General features: G+C 41.3%; 1 protein-coding gene across 3 annotated transcripts in view; it reads left to right on the forward strand.

Moving 5' to 3' along the window:
• Positions 1–21,954, forward strand: part of ptch1 (patched 1) — a 109,303-nt gene extending 87,349 nt beyond the window's left edge. For all 3 annotated transcript variants that reach the window (XM_048527258.2, XM_048527257.2, XM_048527259.2), the window contains exons 19-23: positions 1,457–1,594; positions 2,982–3,124; positions 14,662–14,761; positions 17,129–17,383; positions 18,191–21,954. In XM_048527258.2, the coding sequence (XP_048383215.1) occupies positions 1,457–1,594; positions 2,982–3,124; positions 14,662–14,761; positions 17,129–17,383; positions 18,191–18,718 (1,164 nt within the window). In that variant the 3' untranslated portion in view covers positions 18,719–21,954. The remainder of the gene's footprint in view (positions 1–1,456; positions 1,595–2,981; positions 3,125–14,661; positions 14,762–17,128; positions 17,384–18,190) is intronic.
• The last annotated feature ends 1,163 nt before the right edge of the window (positions 21,955–23,117 follow it).

The raw sequence follows: 23,117 nt of genomic DNA on the forward strand, positions 1-23,117 counted from the left end.
TTGTGGTTTCAGTTGTTGAGGCACTAGGCACTCCCTAAACCTCTCAGCGTGCCTATCTCCTCTTACTCCTTGAATTGTCTCTTCTTTGGCTAAATATCAGTTTTTATTTGAATAATAAACTTTATAACTTTATAATAAAGTTCAATAAGTTAACTCTTGATATCATTTCAGGTTATTGTTGCTAAATGAGAGTGAAATATAATTTTGAAACGTTCGTTATCATGGAAGGGTTCACTGCTTTTTGTCATTTATATAAATGACTTGGATATGAACATAGGAGATATGGCTAGTAAGTTTGCAGACGACAGTAAAATTGGAGTTTCAGTGGACATCAAAGAAGGTTATCTCAGAGTACAATGGAGCCTTAATCAGATGGGCCAATGGGCCGAGGAATAGCAGTTGGAGTTTAATTTAGAATAATGTGAGGTGCTGCATTATGGAAAGGCAAATCAGGGCAGAAATTGCACACTTCATGGTAAGGTCCTGGGAAGTGTTACTGAATAGAGAGACTCAGAGTGCAGGTTCATGGTTCTTCGAATGTAGAGTCACAGGTAGACAGGATAGTGAAGAAGACATTTGGTATGTTTACCTTTATGGGTCAGTGCATTGAGTATAGGAGTTGGGAGGTCCTCTTGCGGCTGTACAGGACATTGGTTAGGCCACTTCTGGAATACTGAGTTCAATTCTGGTCTCGCTGCTAAAGGAAGGATGTTGTGAAACTTGAAAGGGTTCAGAAAAGATTTATAAAAATGTTGCCAAAGTTGAAAGGTTTGAGCTACAGGGGGAGGCTGAATAGGCCTGGGGCTATTTTATCTGGAGCATCTGAGGCTGAGGGAGGACCTTGTGCGTGGATAGGACGAATCCAAGGTCTTTCCCCCAGGGTTGCAGAGTCCAAAACTAGAGGGCATAGATTTAAAGGGAGACAGAAAAGATTTAAAAGGCACCTAAGGAGCAACTTATTCAAACAGTGTGGTGTATGTTTTAATGAACTGCCAGAGGAAGAGGTGGAGGCTTGTACAATTACATTTAAAAGACATCTGGATGGGTATATGAATAGGTGTGGTTTAGAGGGATATCTGGCAAAGGGAACTAGATTTAATTTAGGATATCGGATCGACATGGAAGACTTGGACGGAAGGGTCTCCATGCTGTATAGCTGTATGATTCTATGACTCACTTTGTAATGTTGTAATATATATTACAGTGTGACAATGTCCAGCTGATTCATGCAGAGAGTTCCTTCAACTATCTGGTTACAAGCTATTACTAATGTAAAAACAGAATTATAATTTTAGTATGTCTCTTCCTGGAACAGTTTAAAATTTCTTCTTTCAATTTCACTTTTTGAAACACCTAGAAATAAATGTTTCTGTTTTCTTTGTAAGAATGAGTTAACTTGCTGGAGGAAAAGGAGCCTTATTTTGACATAGAGATGGGTTGTTTTAACCCCATTTAGGTATTAATCCTAGCACTGATGACCGTGGAACTTTTTGGAATGATGGGCCTTATTGGGATAAAGCTGAGCGCAGTTCCTGTAGTAATCCTCATTGCCTCTGTTGGAATAGGGGTGGAATTCACTGTTCATGTTGCTCTGGTATGTAAACAAAAACCATCTTTCACTTAATAAAAACCAAAAGAATTGCAAATGCGTAAATCCGGAACATAAACAGAAGTTGCTGGAAAAGCGCAGGAGGTCTGGCAGCATCTTTGAAGAAAAATCAGAGTTAACTCTTTGGGCCCGGTGACCCTTCCTCAGAACTGAGGAAACATCATTTGTTGTTCTGAGGAAGGGTCACCAGATGCAAAACGTTAACTTTGATTTTTCTTCCCAGACGTTGCCTGACCAGCTGAACTTTTCCAGCAAGTTCTGTTTTTAAACTTCTTTCACTTTTCCATTTCTCAAAACAGAATGTAAGAAATGCACACAACTTTTCTAAATTCTCTGAGAAAAACAACAAAACTATATTTTCAAGATTTGAGTACATCTAAGGATCTTATGATTTATTTGCAAATAATTAATTAATATTTTAATTTGAACATAACTGCAATGAATCATTGTAAAAGCTGCATATAAACTTCATAGTTTCATTTCTACATCTGTGGGTTAAAGTACTATGGCAGAATGAGGGCCTTAATTGGGCATTAATTGCCTGCTTAAAGATTTCACTTGGTAAAGATGTAGAAAGGCTGGCCATAGATCAGCTCTGACCTTGTCAAGGTGGATGCAAGAAATTGACATTCCCCATCCACCACCTTCATACTCAATTAAATGTACCCTAAACTCTAAATTCTAATCCATAAGGTTGTTGGCTGCTTTTTGGTCTGGACTGACTTCAGATAGATCAGAACTTATTAGGACAAGAAAAGGGCATCTGATCTTTTGAAGTGTGGTGTTCTGAGTACACAAACTCAACCAGTTAAGTAACTGGCAATATTTGAAATAAACTTGAAAGTAAAACACATCAACAACAACAATTTAATAAAAACATTGTAACTGTGAAATCACAAATAATGATCAATTTTAGTTAATGCTTCATATGTTGAAGAAAAAGTAAGATGGGGGACTGGAAAAGCAAAATGTAGGTAATCGATTTAAACATTGTGTATCTAATAAATAAGTAATATAAAACAGGCTTGAAATACCTTTTACGTAAATGGCTTTTATTTTTCCAAATATATATGGGTTTGAATTTACACAACGATCCTCTTGCCATCATCTAGTGTACCTATAATGAAACAAGTGCAGATATATCAAAAAAGTGGTATAAATGCAAACCCTTTATCTCCCCTATATCTCTTGGATATCCACTTTGTTTGCATTGAAAATTGTTAAACAAATAGTAAGCAGTTTTGAGACTTGGTTAAAATTAAACTGAAATATTTAGCCTGTCACGCATAATCAGAACAGCTGCTGAACTGTTGGTTAGTGTTTTATAGGATTCAGTAGACTGGTCTGATTGAATTAATCATATTGCCCACAGGCATTTTTAACAGCCATTGGAGATAAGAATCGAAGGGCAGTTCTTGCTCTGGAGCACATGTTTGCACCTGTACTAGATGGAGCTGTATCAACTCTTCTTGGAGTTCTCATGCTTGCTGGGTCTGAATTTGACTTCATTGTCAGGTAAGAAGCTTTTTTTTTTGGCTATTGCCAGAAGTTCTGTTCTTCATTGTCCTGTCAGCCTTCATTTTGAGCTGCATCACCATTTCTTTTTAAACCCTAAATTCATCTGTCAGTGAAATTTTGTTGTAAATTACTTTCGAGCTAAACTTTTAATGCTGGAAGTTAATTGACTGCTGACATCTGACTACTGTGTGCATAATGATTACTGATTGAGACCATTTCACATCATTTGCTGTTACTCCATTCTACAGACGGACGAATGTGCTTCATCATTTTATCAAAGGAGAGTAGAACGGTTTATTATAAATTATAACAAAATCATTATATCAAAGTATCATCAGTCTTGAAGTAGAATGGTACAGATGTTGTGATGTACAACAAAAGTTGAAGCTCACATCTTAAAGGAGTTGGGTGGGGGAGAGGCGGGGGGGGGCAATGGAGAAACAGGGCAACAAAATCATTATGTTCCTTTGGTGTCAGATCATAGATCTTAATGAACATAGCTGTTGTGTTAACCATTTTAAACTGAATTTCCCACTAGTTCTTTCTATAGAATTGCCTTATTTTTATACTTAGCCATTAAAATAAAACAGAAAATTGTTCTATTTATTGTACTTTTGTTTTCGGTCACTGAGCTGCGCTTTCCACTTGTAAATTTGATGCTCTGTGCATTCAAATCTACATGGGCAATTTTCACCCTTCTTGTTCAGGCAGTTATATCAGCCTGTGTAATACAGCCACATCAATGCCCTCACCTTGTAATGATTTGTTATTGGTGGGCAGTGAGATCCATCTTTAATTTGGATATGCAAGTCCAATAGCATTATTATTGGGCAGGTATTAATCAGCAAGAAGTGGTGATCACAAACACATGGAAGAACAGTACACTAACATAGAGGCTGAGGAGGTGGTCACTTGTAGGAAAAAGGTTTCTGCAGTTTCAGTCAAAATTAACAGCCGAACCTAATTTCTTGGTTACAGTCAGTCAGATTGAAAGGTTAACTGGCCCTTGGCTGGGCTGCAGCCTGGAAATGGAGGGAAACTGGGCAAGGTTCATGGGATAGGAAGTTAGAATCTTGAGCTAGGGGATAGAAGGAAGTTCAGTGTTGAAAGCTGGACAAGAGCGGTGTGATGACAAGAAAAATTGGGAGTCCAGAACTCAAACATTTGGGGATGTCAAGTTCAGGGATAAAGAGCTTTGGAGTTGAGTCTAGGAATATCAGGGATTTTGTGCAGGGCATTAGACTGATGAAGCAAGTAAACTGGATAAAACACTTAACTCCTTGCTCCAGCATCCTCACTTCCCTTTGTGATGCTTTCTCAAGGATTGAAACCTCAGCTGGTCAGGGTAACTTTTAAAGTAATTGTTAATATAAGATACTCAATATTTAAGTTGCCTCTCTGTAGCAAGCTAATTACTCATTCCCTGTTCTGCTTCCATTAAAACCAGTAATGGTCATTTTGGAAGTAGGTTCAGACCGGGATTCAGATTTCTAACATTGTAATATCTGTTCCATCCCTGCAACTGAGCTACAATAGTTGTACTGCTCTGCATCAGTAAACATTAGAAGATCAGTATCTTGAACAGATTCTCTTAACCATTCAGTCAGACAGCCTTTCCAAGAGGACTCCTGAGCCCATATGGGCTCTGTATGAGTACCCTTGACAGGTTTTTAACTAGTGACACCGAATTTGCTGACGAGGCAGCTAAGCTGCATTGTCCATTGTGGTAGCTATACATTTCATTGTAACTACAGAGTTTCCTTATCTGCCATGGAACGTAACATATTATCTAACATGTTTTAGAAGTAACATTCGTACCATACATATCCCAGGCAATGACCATCTCCAACCAGAGAGAATCGAGTCATCTCCAAAATGAAATATCATTATTGCTGAACCTCCCGCTGTTAGCATCCTGAGGATCACTGTTGGCCAAAAACTGAACTGGTCTTGGACTGGCCATATACATATGACAGGATCTATATGCATTTGGAAACAGATGGACTTATTAACAATAGACAGCATGGTTTTGTGTGCGGGAGGTCGTGTCTTATTAACTTCATTGAGTTTTTTGAGGAGATGACGAAGATGATTGAAGGAAAAGCAGTTAATATTATCTACGTGGACTTCAGTAAAGCCTTTGAAAAGGCCCCTCATGGCAGACTGGTACAAAAAGTGGAGTCACATGGTATCAGGGTGAGTTGGTAAGATGGATACAGAACTGGCTTAGTCATGGGGACAGAAGGTAGCAGTAGATGTATGCTTTTCGGAATGGAGGTCTGTGACTAGCAGTATTTCACAGGGATCAGTGCTGGTACCTTTGCTGTTCATTGTTTACATAAATGATTTGGAGGAAAAGGCTGCTCTAATTAGCCTTTAAGATTGGTGGAGTTGCAGATAGTGAAGAGTATTGTTAGAGGATACAGCAGGGTATACATAGATCAGTTGGAGGCATGGGCAGAAAAATAGCAGATGGAGTTTAATCCAAACAAATGTGAGGTGATGCATTTTGGAAAGTCAGGTACAGATGGAAATTATACAGTGAATGATCAAACCCTTATGAGTATAAGTATGCAGAGGGATCTGGATGTGCAAGTCCACAGATCACTGAAGGTGGCAGCGCAGGTAGATAAGTAGTAAAAAATGTCGGTGGCATTCTCTCCTTCATTGGAAGGGGCATTGAGTATAAGGATAAGCAAGTTATGCTGCAGCTTTACAGAACTTTATTTAGGCCACACTTGGAATATTGCACATTCTGTTCACCACACTACCAGAAAGTTGTGGATGCCTTGGAGAGGGTACAGAAGAGGTTAAGCAGGATGTTGCCCGGTATGAGGGATTTTAGCTATGAAGGAAGGTTAGATCGACTGGGTTTGTTTTCACTAGAACGCAGGAGGTTGAGGAGCGATTGTGAATGGCATGGATAGAGTGGAAAGTATGTGGCGTTTTCCCAGGATTGAGGGGTCAGTTACTAGGGGACAGAAGTTCAAGGTGCAGGGTGGATGTTCAAAAGAGATGTGCGAGTCAGATCTTTCATACAAAGGGTGATGAGTGCCTGGGACACTCTGCCAGAGGAGGTGGTGGAAGCATGCACAATAGCAGCATTCAAGAAACGCCTGGACAAATGCATGAATAGGAGAGGCACAGCGGGATATGGATCCTGTAAGTGAAGACAGTTTTAGTTTGGAAGGGCAAAATGTGTCAGTGCAGGCTTAGAACATCAACGGACTGTTCCTGTGTTGTATTGTTCTTGGGCTTTTGAAAACAGAACAAAAACAGTCAGGATTATAATAGAATACGCTGCTCATTATAAAAGAGCCTGATCCTGTCCTGTACCTGAGAACTCCACACACAGATTTCTCTCAGAGGTCACTGATCAGCGATCAGGAATGAGATGCTTTTCCCTTTTTATAAACTTATACAAATTGTAGCACATTATAATATACAAACTACTATCTGACCTGGGTCAGAAAGTAGTTTGCAATAAACATTTGTGATGCCACTGATTCCTACATTCTATGAATTCATTTTAAAAACCCAGCACTGACCAGGAATTAGATACTGTATAGTGTATGTCGTTCAGTTCTGCAACTGAGCCAGCTAGATCCTGATTTTTCACTACCAATTTAAATGGATATATTTTTTTTTTGTATTTATTTTGAAAAGACCAACCTTCTGTATTATTCACAAACACATTGACTTCTATTTCCTGAAGTTGCTGCCATGTATGGACCTGTTCAGCAGCAGATAAAATTAGAGGGAACATGGCTCTTAGCCATTCAGGCCTATACTTTAGAGCTTGGGACCACATGCCAGGCTGCTTTGTTTACAGGGACACACATATAGGTCATGCATCTATAAAGGATTCATCTTATGGCTGTTAGCTTGGTTTCTTAACTTTATGCTTACCTGGAGCTTTAGTGCTTTTTAGTGTAGGGAAATTGGCAGACAGCCTGTTAGAGAACGTTGAACAATCAAGAGGGTGGAGATGTTACATATGTGAATAGCTTAGGTGACAAATACACTGCAGGGGTTTCAAGCATTTGTGAATGCTAAAGGGATACATACTTTAGTGGGGTCAAAGGAGACTGTGATTAGCTGGGGGCAGTGCCACAGTTTTGTGTAAACATCAATTCTGAGGGTGAACCGTTTATGCAAAGTAACAAAAGGAGGGAATGAGTATTATGGAAGTGGATGAAGAACAGTTAAGTGATGCAGTTACAGGAAAGGTGGTGAGGTGTGCCCTGCAGAGTGTCCTTCAGTTTTCTCACTGGCTGCACAAGCTTCCACGGACCATGCACAGCAGTGACTTCCAGATCCAGAATCGGCCCACAAGCATGGAGCTTGAAGGGAACAGTGGTCCCCAGTGCATGTGTACAAAGTGGGGAGGGCAGGAGGAACGGCTAGTAATTTAGCTGCAAAATGTTGGTGATGCATGCAGTAATGAGATATGTAGTCCATGATCATCACTGAAATGAATATGCAGTGGCTAAGTTCAAGTAAGTGCAGCACGAGATGACTAAGTACCAAGAATCTCACTCAATGAACACTTTAACTACAGCTGGGGAAATTCACCCTATAGTCTGCATGAGGAGACATTTTGAAAGATAAGTTCTAAAGATCCTCCTTATGTATTCCATGCCAGACTAAGGACTATTGACCAATTACCACCAGCTATGGCCCCTGTCCACAATGACAGGCTGTGCCCTCCACACCACCACCCCCATCCTGCCTACTCATTCCTGAAAAACAATTTATGCCACCCTCTACCCCCATGCCTAACTATGCCCTTCCAACCAAACCCAAGGCCCAGCATGCCACTACATCTTCTTCTATCCACACCTTTATGATTGTTATGTCATTTCCATGCACATTCACTGACTATGCAGTGTATAGAATCTATATACTATAATGACATTGAGGTCAATTTTTTTTAAAAAACACTTTTTAAAATGATAATCCATTGATAATTTTCCACTGTATTAAAAACTTCTTGATATTCAGATATCCATATGCTGACAGGCCAGAGAAGACTTTGCAAGAATTCCCAATATTTTATGGTTAAAATGTAATTCAGTACATGTACCAGTTTCTCCACTTCCCTTCAAGATCCTCTTCCTATCCAGAAGTCAGTTTCCCAACTGGGGTAAAACCATTAACATTGATGGGACTTTATTAAATCATTAGTATGAATATGATGTAATAAAGTGGGAATAAATTATCATTCAAGTATTTTGATAATTACTGGAAGACTGCATCTCCCCATTTTACTGGTGAATACTTCTTTTGGTCAAACGTCTGAAAGAAACAGCATTTAAAATGATGACTGAGAATCTATCTGAATGATGAATGAAAAGGTGTTTTAACATATTAATCAGTTACATTTTATCCAAGTATCATATTTGTGGTTTTAAAAAATATATTTCTAATCAGAGATAATGGGAACTGCAGATGCTGGAGATTCCAAGATGATAAAATGTGAGGCTGGATGAACACAGCAGGCCAAGCAGCATCTCAGGAGCACAAAAGTTGACGTTTCGGGCCTAGACCCTTCATCAGAGAGGGGGATGGGGGGAGGGAACTGGAATAAATAGGGAGAGAGGGGGAGGCGGACCGAAGATGGAGAGCAAAGAAGATAGGTGGAGAGGGTGTAGGTAGGGAGGGGATAGGTCAGTCCAGGGAAGACGGACAGGTCAAGGAGGTGGGATGAGGTTAGTAGGTAGCTGGGGGTGCGGCTGGGGGTGGGAGGAAGGGATGGGTGAGAGGAAGAACCGGTTAGGGAGGCAGAGACAGGTTGGACTGGTTTTGGGATGCAGTGGGTGGGGGGGAAGAGCTGGGCTGGTTGTGTGGTGCAGTGGGGGGAGGGGATGAACTGGGCTGGTTTAGGGATGCAGTGGGGGAAGGGGAGATTTTGAAACTGGTGAAGTCCACATTGATACCATATGGCTGCAGGGTTCCCAGGCGGAATATGAGTTGCTGTTCCTGCAACCTTCGGGTGGCATCATTGTGGCAGTGCAGGAGGCCCATGATGGACATGTCATCAAGAGAATGGGAGGGGGAGTGGAAATGGTTTGCGACTGGGAGGTGCAGTTGTTTGTTGCGAACTGAGCGGAGGTGTTCTGCAAAGCGGTCCCCAAGCCTCCGCTTGGTTTCCCCAATGTAGAGAAAGCCGCACCGGGTACAGTGGATGCAGTATACCACATTGGCAGATGTGCAGGTGAACCTCTGCTTAATGTGGAATGTCATCTTGGGGCCTGGGATGGGGGTGAGGGAGGAGGTGTGGGGACAAGTGTAGCATTTCCTGCGGTTGCAGGGGAAGGTGCCGGGTGTGGTGGGGTTGGAGGGCAGTGTGGAGCGAACAAGGGAGTCACGGAGAGAGTGGTCTCTCCGGAAAGCAGACAGGGGTGGGGATGGAAAAATGTCTTGGGTGGTGGGGTCGGATTGTAAATGGCGGAAGTGTCGGAGGATAATGCGTTGTATCCGGAGGTTGGTAGGGTGGTGTGTGAGAACGAGGGGGATCCTCTTGGGGCGGTTGTGGCGGGGGCGGGGTGTGAGGGATGTGTCGCGGGAAATGCGGGAGACGCGGTCAAGGGCGTTCTCAATCACCGTGGGGGGGAAGTTGCGGTCCTTAAAGAACTTGGACATCTGGGATGTGCGGGAGTGGAATGTCTTATCGTGGGAGCAGATGCGGCGGAGGCGGAGGAATTGGGAATAGGGGATGGAGTTTTTGCAGGAGGGTGGGTGGGAGGAGGTGTATTCTAGGTAGCTGTGGGAGTCGGTGGGCTTGAAATGGACATCAGTTACAAGCTGGTTGCCCAAAATCCACAAACCTGCCTGCCCTGGTCGACCCATCGTCTCAGCCTGCTCCTGCCCCACCGAACTCATCTCCACCTATCTGGACTCCATTTTCTCCCCTTTGGTCCAGGAACTCCCCACCTATGTCCGTGACACCACCCACGCCCTCCACCTCCTCCAGGACTTCCAATTCCCTGGCCCCCAACACCTCATATTCACCATGGACGTCCAGTCCCTGTACACCTGCATTCCGCATGGAGATGGCCTCAAGGCCCTCCGCTTCTTCCTGTCCCGCAGGCCCGACCAGGCCCCCTCCACCGACACTCTCATCCGCCTAGCGGAACTCGTCCTCACACTCAACAACTTCTCTTTTGACTCCTCCCACTTCCTACAGACTAAGGGGGTGGCCATGGGCACCCGCATGGGCCCCAGCTATGCCTGCCTCTTTGTAGGTTACGTGGAACAGTCCATCTTCCGCACCTACACAGGCCCCAAACCCCACCTCTTCCTCCGGTACATTGATGACTGTATCGGCGCCGCCTCTTGCTCCCCAGAGGAGCTCGAACAGTTCATCCACTTCACCAACACCTTCCACCCCAACCTTCAGTTCACCTGGGCCATCTCCAACACATCCCTCACCTTCCTGGACCTCTCAGTCTCCATCTCAGGCAACCAGCTTGTAACTGATGTCCATTTCAAGCCCACCGACTCCCACAGCTACCTAGAATACACCTCCTCCCACCCACCCTCCTGCAAAAACTCCATCCCCTATTCCCAATTCCTCCGCCTCCGCCGCATCTGCTCCCACGATAAGACATTCCACTCCCGCACATCCCAGATGTCCAAGTTCTTTAAGGACCGCAACTTCCCCCCCACGGTGATTGAGAACGCCCTTGACCGCGTCTCCCGCATATCCCGCGACACATCCCTCACACCCCGCCCCCGCCACAACCGCCCCAAGAGGATCCCCCTCGTTCTCACACACCACCCTACCAACCTCCGGATACAACGCATTATCCTCCGACACTTCCGCCATTTACAATCCGACCCCACCACCCAAGACATTTTTCCATCCCCACCCCTGTCTGCTTTCCGGAGAGACCACTCTCTCCGTGACTCCCTTGTTCGCTCCACACTGCCCTCCAACCCCACCACACCCGGCACCTTCCCCTGCAACCGCAGGAAATGCTACACTTGTCCCCACACCTCCTCCCTCACCCCCATCCCAGGCCCCAAGATGACATTCCACATTAAGCAGAGGTTCACCTGCACATCTGCCAATGTGGTATACTGCATCCACTGTACCCGGTGCGGCTTTCTCTACATTGGGGAAACCAAGCGGAGGCTTGGGGACCGCTTTGCAGAACACCTCCGCTCAGTTCGCAACAAACAACTGCACCTCCCAGTCGCAAACCATTTCCACTCCCCCTCCCATTCTCTTGATGACATGTCCATCATGGGCCTCCTGCACTGCCACAATGATGCCACCCGAAGGTTGCAGGAACAGCAACTCATATTCCGCCTGGGAACCCTGCAGCCATATGGTATCAATGTGGACTTCACCAGTTTCAAAATCTCCCCTTCCCCCACTGCATCCCTAAACCAGCCCAGTTCATCCCCTCCCCCCACTGCACCACACAACCAGCCCAGCTCTTCCCCCCCACCCACTGCATCCCAAAACCAGTCCAACCTGTCTCTGCCTCCCTAACCGGTTCTTCCTCTCACCCATCCCTTCCTCCCACCCCCAGCCGCACCCCCAGCTACCTACTAACCTCATCCCACCTCCTTGACCTGTCCGTCTTCCCTGGACTGACCTATCCCCTCCCTACCTCCCCACCTACACCCTCTCCACCTATCTTCTTTGCTCTCCATCTTCGGTCCGCCTCCCCCTCTCTCCCTATTTATTCCAGTTCCCTCCCCCCATCCCCCTCTCTGATGAAGGGTCTAGGCCCGAAACGTCAGCTTTTGTGCTCCTGAGATGCTGCTTGGCCTGCTGTGTTCATCCAGCCTCACATTTTATCATATTTCTAATCAACTTGTTCAAAGATATTATTACTCATCTCTGGAGCAGGTAGGACTTGAACCCAGGTCTCTGGCTCAGAGGTAGGGACACTACCATAAAAGCCCTGCATTTGCTTTTTTTTCGTGGGGTTTTTTTAATCTATTAACCATCGCCAGTAATCACCTGCGTAGCTAATTAAAAATTTACAAGCATTGGCCATTGCAGGCAATGAAAACGCTCAAAGTGAGGGAGAGGTAAGGAGAGTGGGAAGGGACTAAATCAAAAGGTAGTTGGATGGAGAAATAAAGCGCTACATTCCCCACAGTGCCCATCTTTCTCTAAAGGCATTAAGGGCATTGAACACCACCAGCTCCCTCTCCAAGGACACCCAGGCACGAACATAAAGGGCAGATATTCAGCAGATATGACCCCCTCCGCACCCCATTGCCTGGACCTATTTACAGCTAACCTGGCAGGCCCAGGAACAGACCCACAAGGAAGCCCTGTGATCTGCACACATCCCTCCACCCTGGATGTCCAAACAGAAGGAGCACAGGGCAGAAATGCAACCAAAATCACAATAAAAGATTGTTCAAATAACTAGAAAGGGTGTACAGATGTCCACAATCGATATATACATGATCCATGGACTCCATGGTGCTGCAAAATAAACAGTTGGTCTGGGAGTCCGTGAACCGCTGTAATATGCAGAACATTTGCTATTTGCATGTACAAACTCCTTTATACCTCACCTGATTTGAATTAACATTGAATCTGTTTTGGTTTACTCTTAAAGGAAGCTGCGTTTCCAACATTGTCACTTCTAAGGCCAAACCTCATTATGTATTCTTAGCTGAAAGCCCAAACTTCCATTACTCAGTTGAATTTCTGAGACTTTGCTTGATTGGCTATCTTGATCTCTGCTGTCAATTTCATAACATCTATTTACACAAAGTTAAGAGATTTTAAGTGCTTACAGTTTCAGGTATTAATAATTTGAGGATCTGAATGGTTGACACCTTTGCGTTACAGTGAAAACGAGTTTGTTCAACATAGTGGAAAGTTATCAATGAAAAGCATTTTTTATTTGAAGTTTTGTTTTATACAGCCTACTATCACTATCCTGCCCATTCTTTATATACTTCATCGCGTGTATAGTGGGTGAATGAACATGCAACTGCCATAGCCTGTCCTGGGCGCATGTGGGGCCTTAGGGAGTGGGTGTGTGGCATGAATGGGGAGCATATGGAAGTCGGTTGAGAGCTGAAGGACTACCATAACCATAACTTCAAAAGAAGTCATACATCACCAAGTTGGACTTTTTAAATAGTTCACCTCTCTAGTTGGCAGTCTTGCATCTACCTCCAAATATTTTCATGGGTAGTCTGGCTTACAGCAGCCAGCACACCCCACAATGAAAATGTCATCCTTGCAGGCACTTTCTACTGAGGTAAGCAGACCATATTGGTAATTTTGCCAACTCCTGCTACCAGCCTTGAAAATGAAATCCAAATTAAAATAAAATCTATACTGGATACAAATGACTCTTTAACATATTTCTTATATATGAAATAATATTTAATAGTAATATAAATTTGGACAGTAGTGCAATGTCTGTAGTTTGTGAATATAAAAGTAAGATACTGTTTGCTGCTCAAACGAATACATATATAAAAATGCATCATTGTGCTTTTGGGCATAGTGAAGGTAACTGTGTTCCATTGCTGTACAGTGAGATAATAGAATAATCCTTTATTTGTGCAAGTTAATTAAAAACGTGCCCAAGGTTGTGGCCTTGAAGTCATTACTCAAAAATGTGTCCTTAAGTTTAGTCTGAGGCCCAGCTGTGTTGTATACTGACCTTCTCTTAAACAGTTTAAAGCTTACCTTGGTATTCATGCAAACACCCGGTTATGGCTTGAATGGTAGGAATCGACAACCACTTGAATGCTTTTACTTTTTCACAAAAATTCTGGCTTTTATGTTTGAAATGGTTGACGCAAAACAAGAGTATTCATAATGCTAAATTGTACCACAAAAGATTTATTTTGCACTGCAGAGGTGCTATTGTGTGGAGTGCTCTTATCATACACAATGCTAGAATCTTCTATTGAACGGACAGCATTTTACAGCAGAACGTTGGTTCATGTTTTATAAAGGATTGCAGTTCGAACTATTTAGTAAGACTAAATCTCTGAAGTCTATAGGCAGAAAGTTTTGATTAGTGTTGTGAGAGAAAGCCTACTTGATACACTTGAGATTTAATTAGTGATTCTGTTGTGAGATGCAGCAGCATTTCACAGTGGATTAACTGCCTGAGACTTTGCTTCTCCTGCCCCTAGACTAAATTGTTTAAATTCTGCACCCTTTACTTCATTTGTTTGCTTCTGCTGGGGTTAAGGTAATGGGGCCCCTTTCATTGTGCATGTTGTATGGGCTTATTCAGTCATTCAGATCACGTTCCATGTTTTTCTATATGCGTAACAAACTATTCATCAATAACAGTCCATGTAAACATTTGTTTGTCAATAAAATTAACAAACTAATGTACTGTGCTTTATTTGATCAACTAATGTGTGATGTAGCCTCACTGATGTAAAAGGCAAAAAATTACTGAGGTATTTTCTCCGTATTTACACTAAAGTTTGTGTTGTAATTGGCTTTTAAAATGCAATTAATTTGGCATGAGTAAAGAGCAACTTAAAATTAATTGCACTATTCTTTGCAACTGTTACAGGTACTTCTTTGCAGTCCTGGCTATTTTAACTGTTCTGGGTGTTCTCAATGGATTAGTGTTACTTCCAGTCCTTCTTTCTTGCTTTGGACCATATCCTGAGGTATTTATTTCCTTATTTTCATGACGTTGCTGCTATGTTTGGACTTTGAGATGTTCTAAGTGAAAAATAAGAATTAATTCACCAATTCTGCATTCTTAACAGAGCCAGGCTTAAAATGACCAGAGTCCGAGAATGCATGTGACAATTTGTTTTTATTCACTCATGGAATGTGGGCATTGCTGGCTGGTCGATATTTACTGTCCATTTCTAGTTGCCCTTGAGAAGGTGCTAGTGAGCTGCTTTCTTGAAATGTGACAGTCCGCTTACTGTAGGTAGACCCATAATGCTGTTAGGGAGGAAATTCCAGGATTGTGACCCAAGAACAGTGAAGGAAGGACGCTATATTTCCAAGTCAGCTTGGAGGAGAATTTACAGGAGGTGTTCCCATGTATCTGCTGACTGTCCTTCTAGATGCAAGTTTAGAAGGATCTTTGGTGAACTTTTGCAGTGCATCTTGCAGATAGTAAACACTGCTTCTACCGACTGTTGGTGGTGGAGGGAATGGATATGGTGCAGGTAAGTGGGCTGCTTTGTCATGGATGGTATCAAACTTATTGAGTGTTGTTGGAGTTGCACCCATCCAGGCAAATTGGGGAGTCTTCCATCACATTCCTAACTTGTGCCTTTGTAGATGATGGACCGGCTTTCAGGAATTATTCACCAGTGTATTCCTAGTGTTGTCCTATCTCCAGTCCACACACCCTTGATGCACAGCACTGGACACACACAATCGGTGACTTAATACTACTGTCAATGTTACCAGGAAACAAAATAGGTGCAAGCATGAACAAATGATGGATTTGAAAAATCACAGAAATCTGAGCCATTTTTTCAGGAAAAAATTGAGAACTAAAGCATCTGAGGTGAATAGATTCATAGTTCACGGAATTCCTTCTTGACCCCATAGCCTCGTACAACCAAGATGAAGTCAGCATTATTGATACGGCTAATGCCAGACCGATTGGAGTGTCTGTACCTCTATTATTTGAGCCGCAAAAGAACAGGGAAGATTACAGGTCACTGCCTGTGCTGTTGTTGAAGGATAGACCTTGATGTGACAGTTGCTTGCATAACTCCACAACCAGGTGAACCCAAAGCAATTATGGGTCAGCAGTAGCTAAGACTGTTGAGGAAACAAGAAAATAAAAAACTAAGGATAACACTTGAGGTTAGCTATTCTTAGTGTGAAAAAACTTCAGAGGGATGCAAGAAAATGCATATTTGGTACATAGCTAGTCTTGGATTAGTTGCTAGAATAGGTTTCATCATATCAAAATTCAGTGTGTCTTGTTTTCTTTCATCAAAATCATTCCCAAGATCACCTAGGGTAAAGCTAGGGACCGGGGCAAATCATGAAGTCTCTTTCGCATTTCCGTTGTGACTGCATACTTTTAATTCTAAGGAAGAAGAGCTTATAGATTTATTTGTCACTGTGGCTCAGCCATCACTGCAGCTGCTCTGCTAATCCCCCTCCCTTTTGCCTTAAACATCCCCAAGCTGCTCACTGTGATCCCTCATTACTTTGTATTTTCTTCATCTGTCTGCAGAGTGTTTTCTCTTTCACAAAAAATGGGGCATCACTGGCAAGGCCAGTATTTGTTACCTGAAGGCCATTTAACAGTGACCCACATTGTTATGTGGACTGCAGTCACATGTATCAACATTGTTTATCAACCTGATTAGACTTGTTATGATACACCTCTGAAGCAGATAGGGATTGAACCTAGACCTGCTGGCTCAGATATAAAGGTAGAGACATCACCACTGTGCCACAAGAACCCTACGTTTCCCCCTCCAAAATAATTTCTTCCATGACACACCTGGCGATTCTGTGATCCATCTCTGTCATTTTTCTCCTTAATCTCACCTACCATTATCATTTCAACAACACTGACTTCTCCCCTTCCTGTAAAGACATCCTTCTCACTTTTAGATCTGCTGTACTCACTCCCACAATGAAGAACCCTTGTTTTGTCTGACTTTTGCTACCATGTCATCTTTAAGCTGCATTTCCTGTCAGTAAAAGTGATTTAACAGGTTTTTACCTTATTTTGTTTCTCATTTCTCAGATAATTCCCTTTATGACCCCCTCCAGCCCAGATTTCAATCTCCCCATGGTTTTACAAATCATAAAAAATATTCTACAATGCTATGACCATGACACACATGCTGTTTGTGTCTAGTTTAATGTCTGGTCACAGTGTTGCTGTGTTACAAAAAGCCATGTTAGTGAATGAGCTCTCATCAGGCTCCCTCTGCACTTTGTGTGAAAAGAATTATACCACCCAGATGTTTCAAATGGCTGAATCTGACTACAAAAATGTTGTGAATTCTAGGTGAGACTAATTACTCCTTACACATTCATAGGTTTCACCTCTAGATGGGAGAACCAGGTTGCCTACTCCATCATTGGAGCCACCACTTCGAGTTGTGAGGTTCGCCCTTCACCCTGAGCAAGGAAATAATGGCTCTGACACTTCAGATTCTGAATACAGCTCACAGACTACAGTTTCCGGAATCAGCGAAGAGCTTCAGCATTATGGATCCAACCCCAGCTCAACTTCACCAGCCCACCAAATCATGGTGGAAGCAACTGAGAATCCTGTCTTCCCCAGATCTACAGTAAGTGAAGCCGGTTCTTCTTTTCAAAAGCAAGGTTTCTTGCCAGTATTTAAAGCTTCAACATTTTTCGTTTAGCCATCAGTTCTTTAATTTCATTCAAAATGATACAGTAACAACAAAATACATTTTTTTTTGCTTTATAGCCACAATGTTTGACATATGACCATTATTTGAGAGCAACAATGTATTGTTACTTAGAGTGGATTTATTACAGGTAAAAATTGCAGTCAATTCCATAGCAGATATAATTTCCTACATTGTAAACAACAATTGCACACTAATAATGCTTTCCAGTTATTATATGTTACGTACATTCCCTTCAAAGTCCTCCTCCTAAAAGGAGTTGGACAAGATGTAGCAACCACATTTAAAATTGATGTCAGTTCATTGACTGATGTGGTTTCTGGACATATGTTTTGCTTCAGGCAATTGCGTGATTCCAGAAATCAAATTCCATAGTGATCAAGGAAATCTTCTGTGATGATATAAATTGTAACATAACAATAAAGAATCTTTAGGAATATTAAAGGGCCTTTTCTTTTTTGCTATTCGCAACCAGGCTTTCTCACTATTATCTCTCTCCTTGGAAATGAATTGTTTTTTCAAACTTTCAGCTATGTTAATGGTTTTCCCAGATTACTTATTCTAAGAAATATCTTTCAAGATGAAAGCATGATGCTTGACTTTTGTCCATCCCGAGTCTACTACCAATTAAATTTTTAATTAAGTTGTAAATTGTTTTGTACACTGCAGTGTAATAATGAATAAATTGATATGATAAGTACTAATAGTTTACCTTGTTTACAGGTTATTCAGTCGGATTGCAGATTACATCAACCAAGATCACAGCCACCTCCTCAACAGGATGTTAAACATCAACAATCCTGGCGGAATTGTAGAGATCACAGTTTGGAGGCGAGAGAAGGGTTTCGACCGCCTCCTTACAAACCACGCATGGATGCTTTTGAAACTACTCGTGAAGGGCATTTCAAACTTGGTAATCGGAATCATCCAACTCATAGATCCTGTTCTCATAAGACTAGAAATCCCACATTCACTGCCACTGGTGCTACAGCACCTACATACTGCCAGCCTATCACTACTGTGACCGCCACAGCCTCAGTTACTGTGGCTGTGCATCCTCCCATATCCAACCACAAAGTATTTGGAGGATACCCACATCGCGAAGGGTACAGTGGAACTGATGATGGAGCATTTGTTGATCCTCATGTGCCTTTTAATGCACATTATGAAAGAACGAACTCGAAGGTTGAAGTTTTAGAGTTGCAGGACGTTGATTGTGAAACACCACGAAATGGGAACAAAACACATTAGGTACGTTTCCTAAGAAATTCAGTGAGAGATGCTTTACTGTCTAAAATACTATGAATCATTCACACCCCTGTCAAATTCCTTCAGTTACATAGAAGAGGAAAAATTTAGCCATATTTTAAAGGGCAGAAAATTACATCCTGATCTAACTCCATTACATTTGTTTTAATTAGTTGTAGATTGACTTAAAAAGATGACAAATATGGAAATTTTAATTGATGCATTTTTGTAATATGGAAATAACCACCTTGTCCTTACACAAATGTTGTTCTCTAAAATATGAGGACAGTTATTGAAACCTTCCTCAACATCCATTCCTAATGGTATGGTATTGAATTTGACCCTTTCCAATATGGAATTTATGATGCACAGATGGCCAAAGATTGGAAAACTCTTCATTTGCATTGTCTGATCCTTGAAGCTCTAAGGCTATTAAACCCAATAACTGAACTGGGAAAACAGTTAACGGCAACTGTTAATCTGTTGTAATATTTGTTAAATATTTCTTCTTTAAAATATTTAAAGGATGTACACATGTATTATACAAATGTACAATGTAAAGTAGTATAATTTTGGGAGTTGAAAACCTCCTGTAATGGATTGGGAACAATATTGTATGATCTATATGTTATGTACATTGATCTGTGTATCTGTGCCACATTTACGCTCAATCTAGTCATAAATGTCAGCATTTGTTGCTGCTGCTTAAGGTATTGTATAATTTACTTGTATAATTATTCTATGCAAATATTGCTCGTGATAGTTCTTTTTGTAAAGATACACATCTTGTTAAAATATTTTAAATTTGCATATCACAACCCTGTGGTAGTATAAAATGTTACTGTTAACTTTCAAGCACGCTATGCGTGGTTCTTAAAATTTATCAGATATGAAGAAAAGCACGTTAATCTTTATTGCCTTGTTAGCATTAGTTGACTCTTTCGGTGTATTATACAGGTCTGTAATGTTTTAATTTAACCCTTAGTGTGTATATTTATTGATACCCTCCAGGTTCTTTGAATGATAAACTGTATTGGAATTTCTAACTGTCAGACTAACAGAGGCAGTTTTTTTATATTTTTCTTTATTTATTTTCAACTTAAATAGAATGCATTTTTGAAAATGACCCACCATTAAGCTTAGACACTGTTCTCCTTAGTATAGATTTTAATATTTGTAAAGATATGCATTCAGCATTGAAAGCTTATGATAGGGAGGCATTAATTCAATCCAACTTTATGTGTAAATTTTTAGGGGGAGAAAACTGTCTCTTAATTCTGATTTTATGTTAATATTAAACTCACCTACTACTGCTAGTACACACATTTGGCATCAGTAAAATCAAATCAAGTGGACATGCAAGTTATGAATCTTTCAAAGAAGCCTTAAGTATGTACCTTTAAAGAAAAGCATAGTTACTGATATAATGTAGGAAGTCTGTAGCTCAGAAGTACTTCATTGGCTATAAGACAGTTTAGGGCATTCTGAGAAAATGGAAGTTACGTGTAAGTTCTTTCTTTCCATTCAGTATTCAAAAACCCAAATTACTTTTGTAATAGAACCACATTGTTCTGTTAATGACTGTCCAGAGGCCTTACCTAGCTTTTGCTTTTGTTTTGGTAGTGAATGCGTTCATCATTAATGGGATGAAATTGCTATTGGTGATACTTGCAACAAACCGACATTCACATGAAATCCATCTGTGCATTATCTTAATGAAGTTGTTAACTTACTCAAAAAAAAATGTTATCATATACATTAAGGTGACACACGTAGGATCTCCATGCAAATACAAGAAGATGAAAATGGCAAATGTTCATGTAATTTTTAAATGTTTCTTCACATGTTCACTATTGAAGGATTTCGGTCTATTTTTGGCTTTTGACCAGTGATGTCAAATGGGTGATCCAGATCTGCTGCCCAGTTCACACCTCTCCTAGAAAGGAGGGTCAGGAGAGGAGTACAACAAATGATTGATCCAAGATCATCTATTTCACACTACTGCCAAAAGCAATCTTATGAATTATTTCGTTACTTTGTCACATTTGTTTTGCTATTGAAGTTACAGATGATGCCAAATTGTGTCACGTAGCATTTAGATTGAAATATATTTTATTTTAATCTTTAAAATAAGCTACTGCCGTTAGCACACTAAGGGTTAACCCTAATTGTGAACATTCTTTTACATAACAAAAGTTGACTTATTGGTATAGAAATGTATGTGACATTCACCAAGAGTTCACCGTGACACTTGTGGTGGACTGACCTTAGATCATCCAGGATCCACAACAAAAACTGTATGGTGTACATTGAAAATAACTTCAGCTGTCCTGGTGTATATTAGGTTGTGTTAACAGTTTAGAGTGGCTTCCCACTGCTACTGCCTGAGCGTCTGTCATTTCTCATTAGTGTTTTCTCCCTCTTGTTTACCAGCACAGATTCTATCAAATGCATATTTAGATATGCGTACCTTCTCCCCTCCCCTACTGTCTGCTGCTTCTGCACAATGTAGACATTTTCTCCTATAGTCACATTGGCAAAGGGAGAACTTCTCAGTGGCTGGCAACTATTGTTTTTAAGAAAAAATGTATTTTTTTGTGATATTTATATTTTTGTATCATAAGAATGTTTTCTTACAGTATTTGTCGTATGCCAGTTTATAACAAAAAATGCAGGGATTTTTTTTCTTCTGTTACATTGTTTTATTTTGTAATGGATTTTAATCTGTATAAAGTGCTTACTAATGTTAATAACTAAATAGGAAAGATATATAACAGCTGCATTAAGAATTCGTAGATTTTAGTATGAGGATGCAAAAGTAAAAATATTCAAACTGGGTCTCATCACCTGCCTATTTTGGTAGAGATGGGTTTGTGTCATTTCAGTTACAAAGATAAATGTACGCCATATAATTTATTTATATGAAAATTTATTTTTGTAGTGTATATAGTAGTCATCAAGTCTTTTGACAGAAGTATATTTTTAAAGAGTTTATATGTAATGATACCATTATGTTGGATCATAATTGAGACAGTTACAGTGCACACTTTCATTGTAACGTACACATGGAGAAGATGTTTTACAGTGTTAAAATGAAAGCAACTATTCTAAATATTACAAAATTTGTTTCCAATTTCCATGCAATACGTGCCTTTTGTGTTTTATCATTTGCATCATGGGACATGGAAATTGTGGCAAGCTGTCTAAATATTAATGTTCAAACACTGATAGAATTTCTAACAAATAAAAATAATATAACTTAACTGTGAAATGGTGTTCTCATTACTTCACAAAATTGTTTTTGAAACTTTGGGTATAAAATTCCCAAACTATCTGGTGCATTTGTGTCTAGAAGAGTGAATCAAAATCAGAAACTGGTTACGCCAGTGAACCTTTCTCAGGAGTTTTTGTAGAGTTGCATGCAGACAATTATAGCAACATTCCCCTGCAAACTGGCAACATAAATATAGGTGAGACCACAAAATGGCAGAAGGCAGAATTCCTGCTACCCTCATTATGTACTGGTCCCACACCTTCACCAAGTCCTTGGTTAGAAGTGATGCCAAAAGGATGTTCCAGTATGTCCTTTTTGGGAAGGAAGCTAATATCCTTACATTGTCTGGCCTATATGTTACAAACTTAGGACAGCTGTCTCACGGACAATCGATACCTGACACAGTCATAACTCATGGCATCAATTCTTAGCGTCCCAGAATATGGGCAGCACAATGGCTCAGTAGTTAGCACTGCTGCCTCAGCACCAGGGACCCTAGTTCGATTCCAACCTTGGGTGACTGTGTGGAGTTTGCACATTCTCCTCGTGTCTGCTGGGTTTCCTCTGGGTGCTCTGGTTTCCTCCCACAGTCCAAAAATGTGCAGGGTAGGTGGATTGGCCATGCTAAATTACCCATAGTGCCCAGGGATGTTTAGGTTAGGTGAGTTAGACAAAGGAAATGGGTCTTGGTGGGATGCTGTTCGGAGAGGCAGGTGGACCTGTTGGACCGAATGGCCTGTTTCTACACTGTAGGGATTCTATGATGATAATGTTATCACCATTCCTGGGAATGCATTGTCCCACCAGCAGGGCATACTAGCAGAGATGGGGACACGGTGATATATAGATAGGAGGGAGGTAGTTTCCCAAGGAGTCCTCAACGTTGACTCCAGACCCCATGATGTCTCATACCATCTAGTTCAAACATGGGCAAGGAAACCACCTGCTGATGACCAAGTAATGCTCCTACCCACCAGCTCATGAACCAGTATCCTCCACGTCATACACCATTTGTAGGAACCATTGAGAGTTGCAAGGATGTACAATGTACTCAGGGTTGGCAGCATCACTACTGACCAAACTGGACATAGCTGCTAGAATGAATCTGACAGGTGGTGGTAAGGGAAC

Source organism: Stegostoma tigrinum, chromosome 3, assembly GCF_030684315.1.
Source record: "Stegostoma tigrinum isolate sSteTig4 chromosome 3, sSteTig4.hap1, whole genome shotgun sequence".
NCBI lineage: Eukaryota > Metazoa > Chordata > Chondrichthyes > Orectolobiformes > Stegostomatidae > Stegostoma > Stegostoma tigrinum.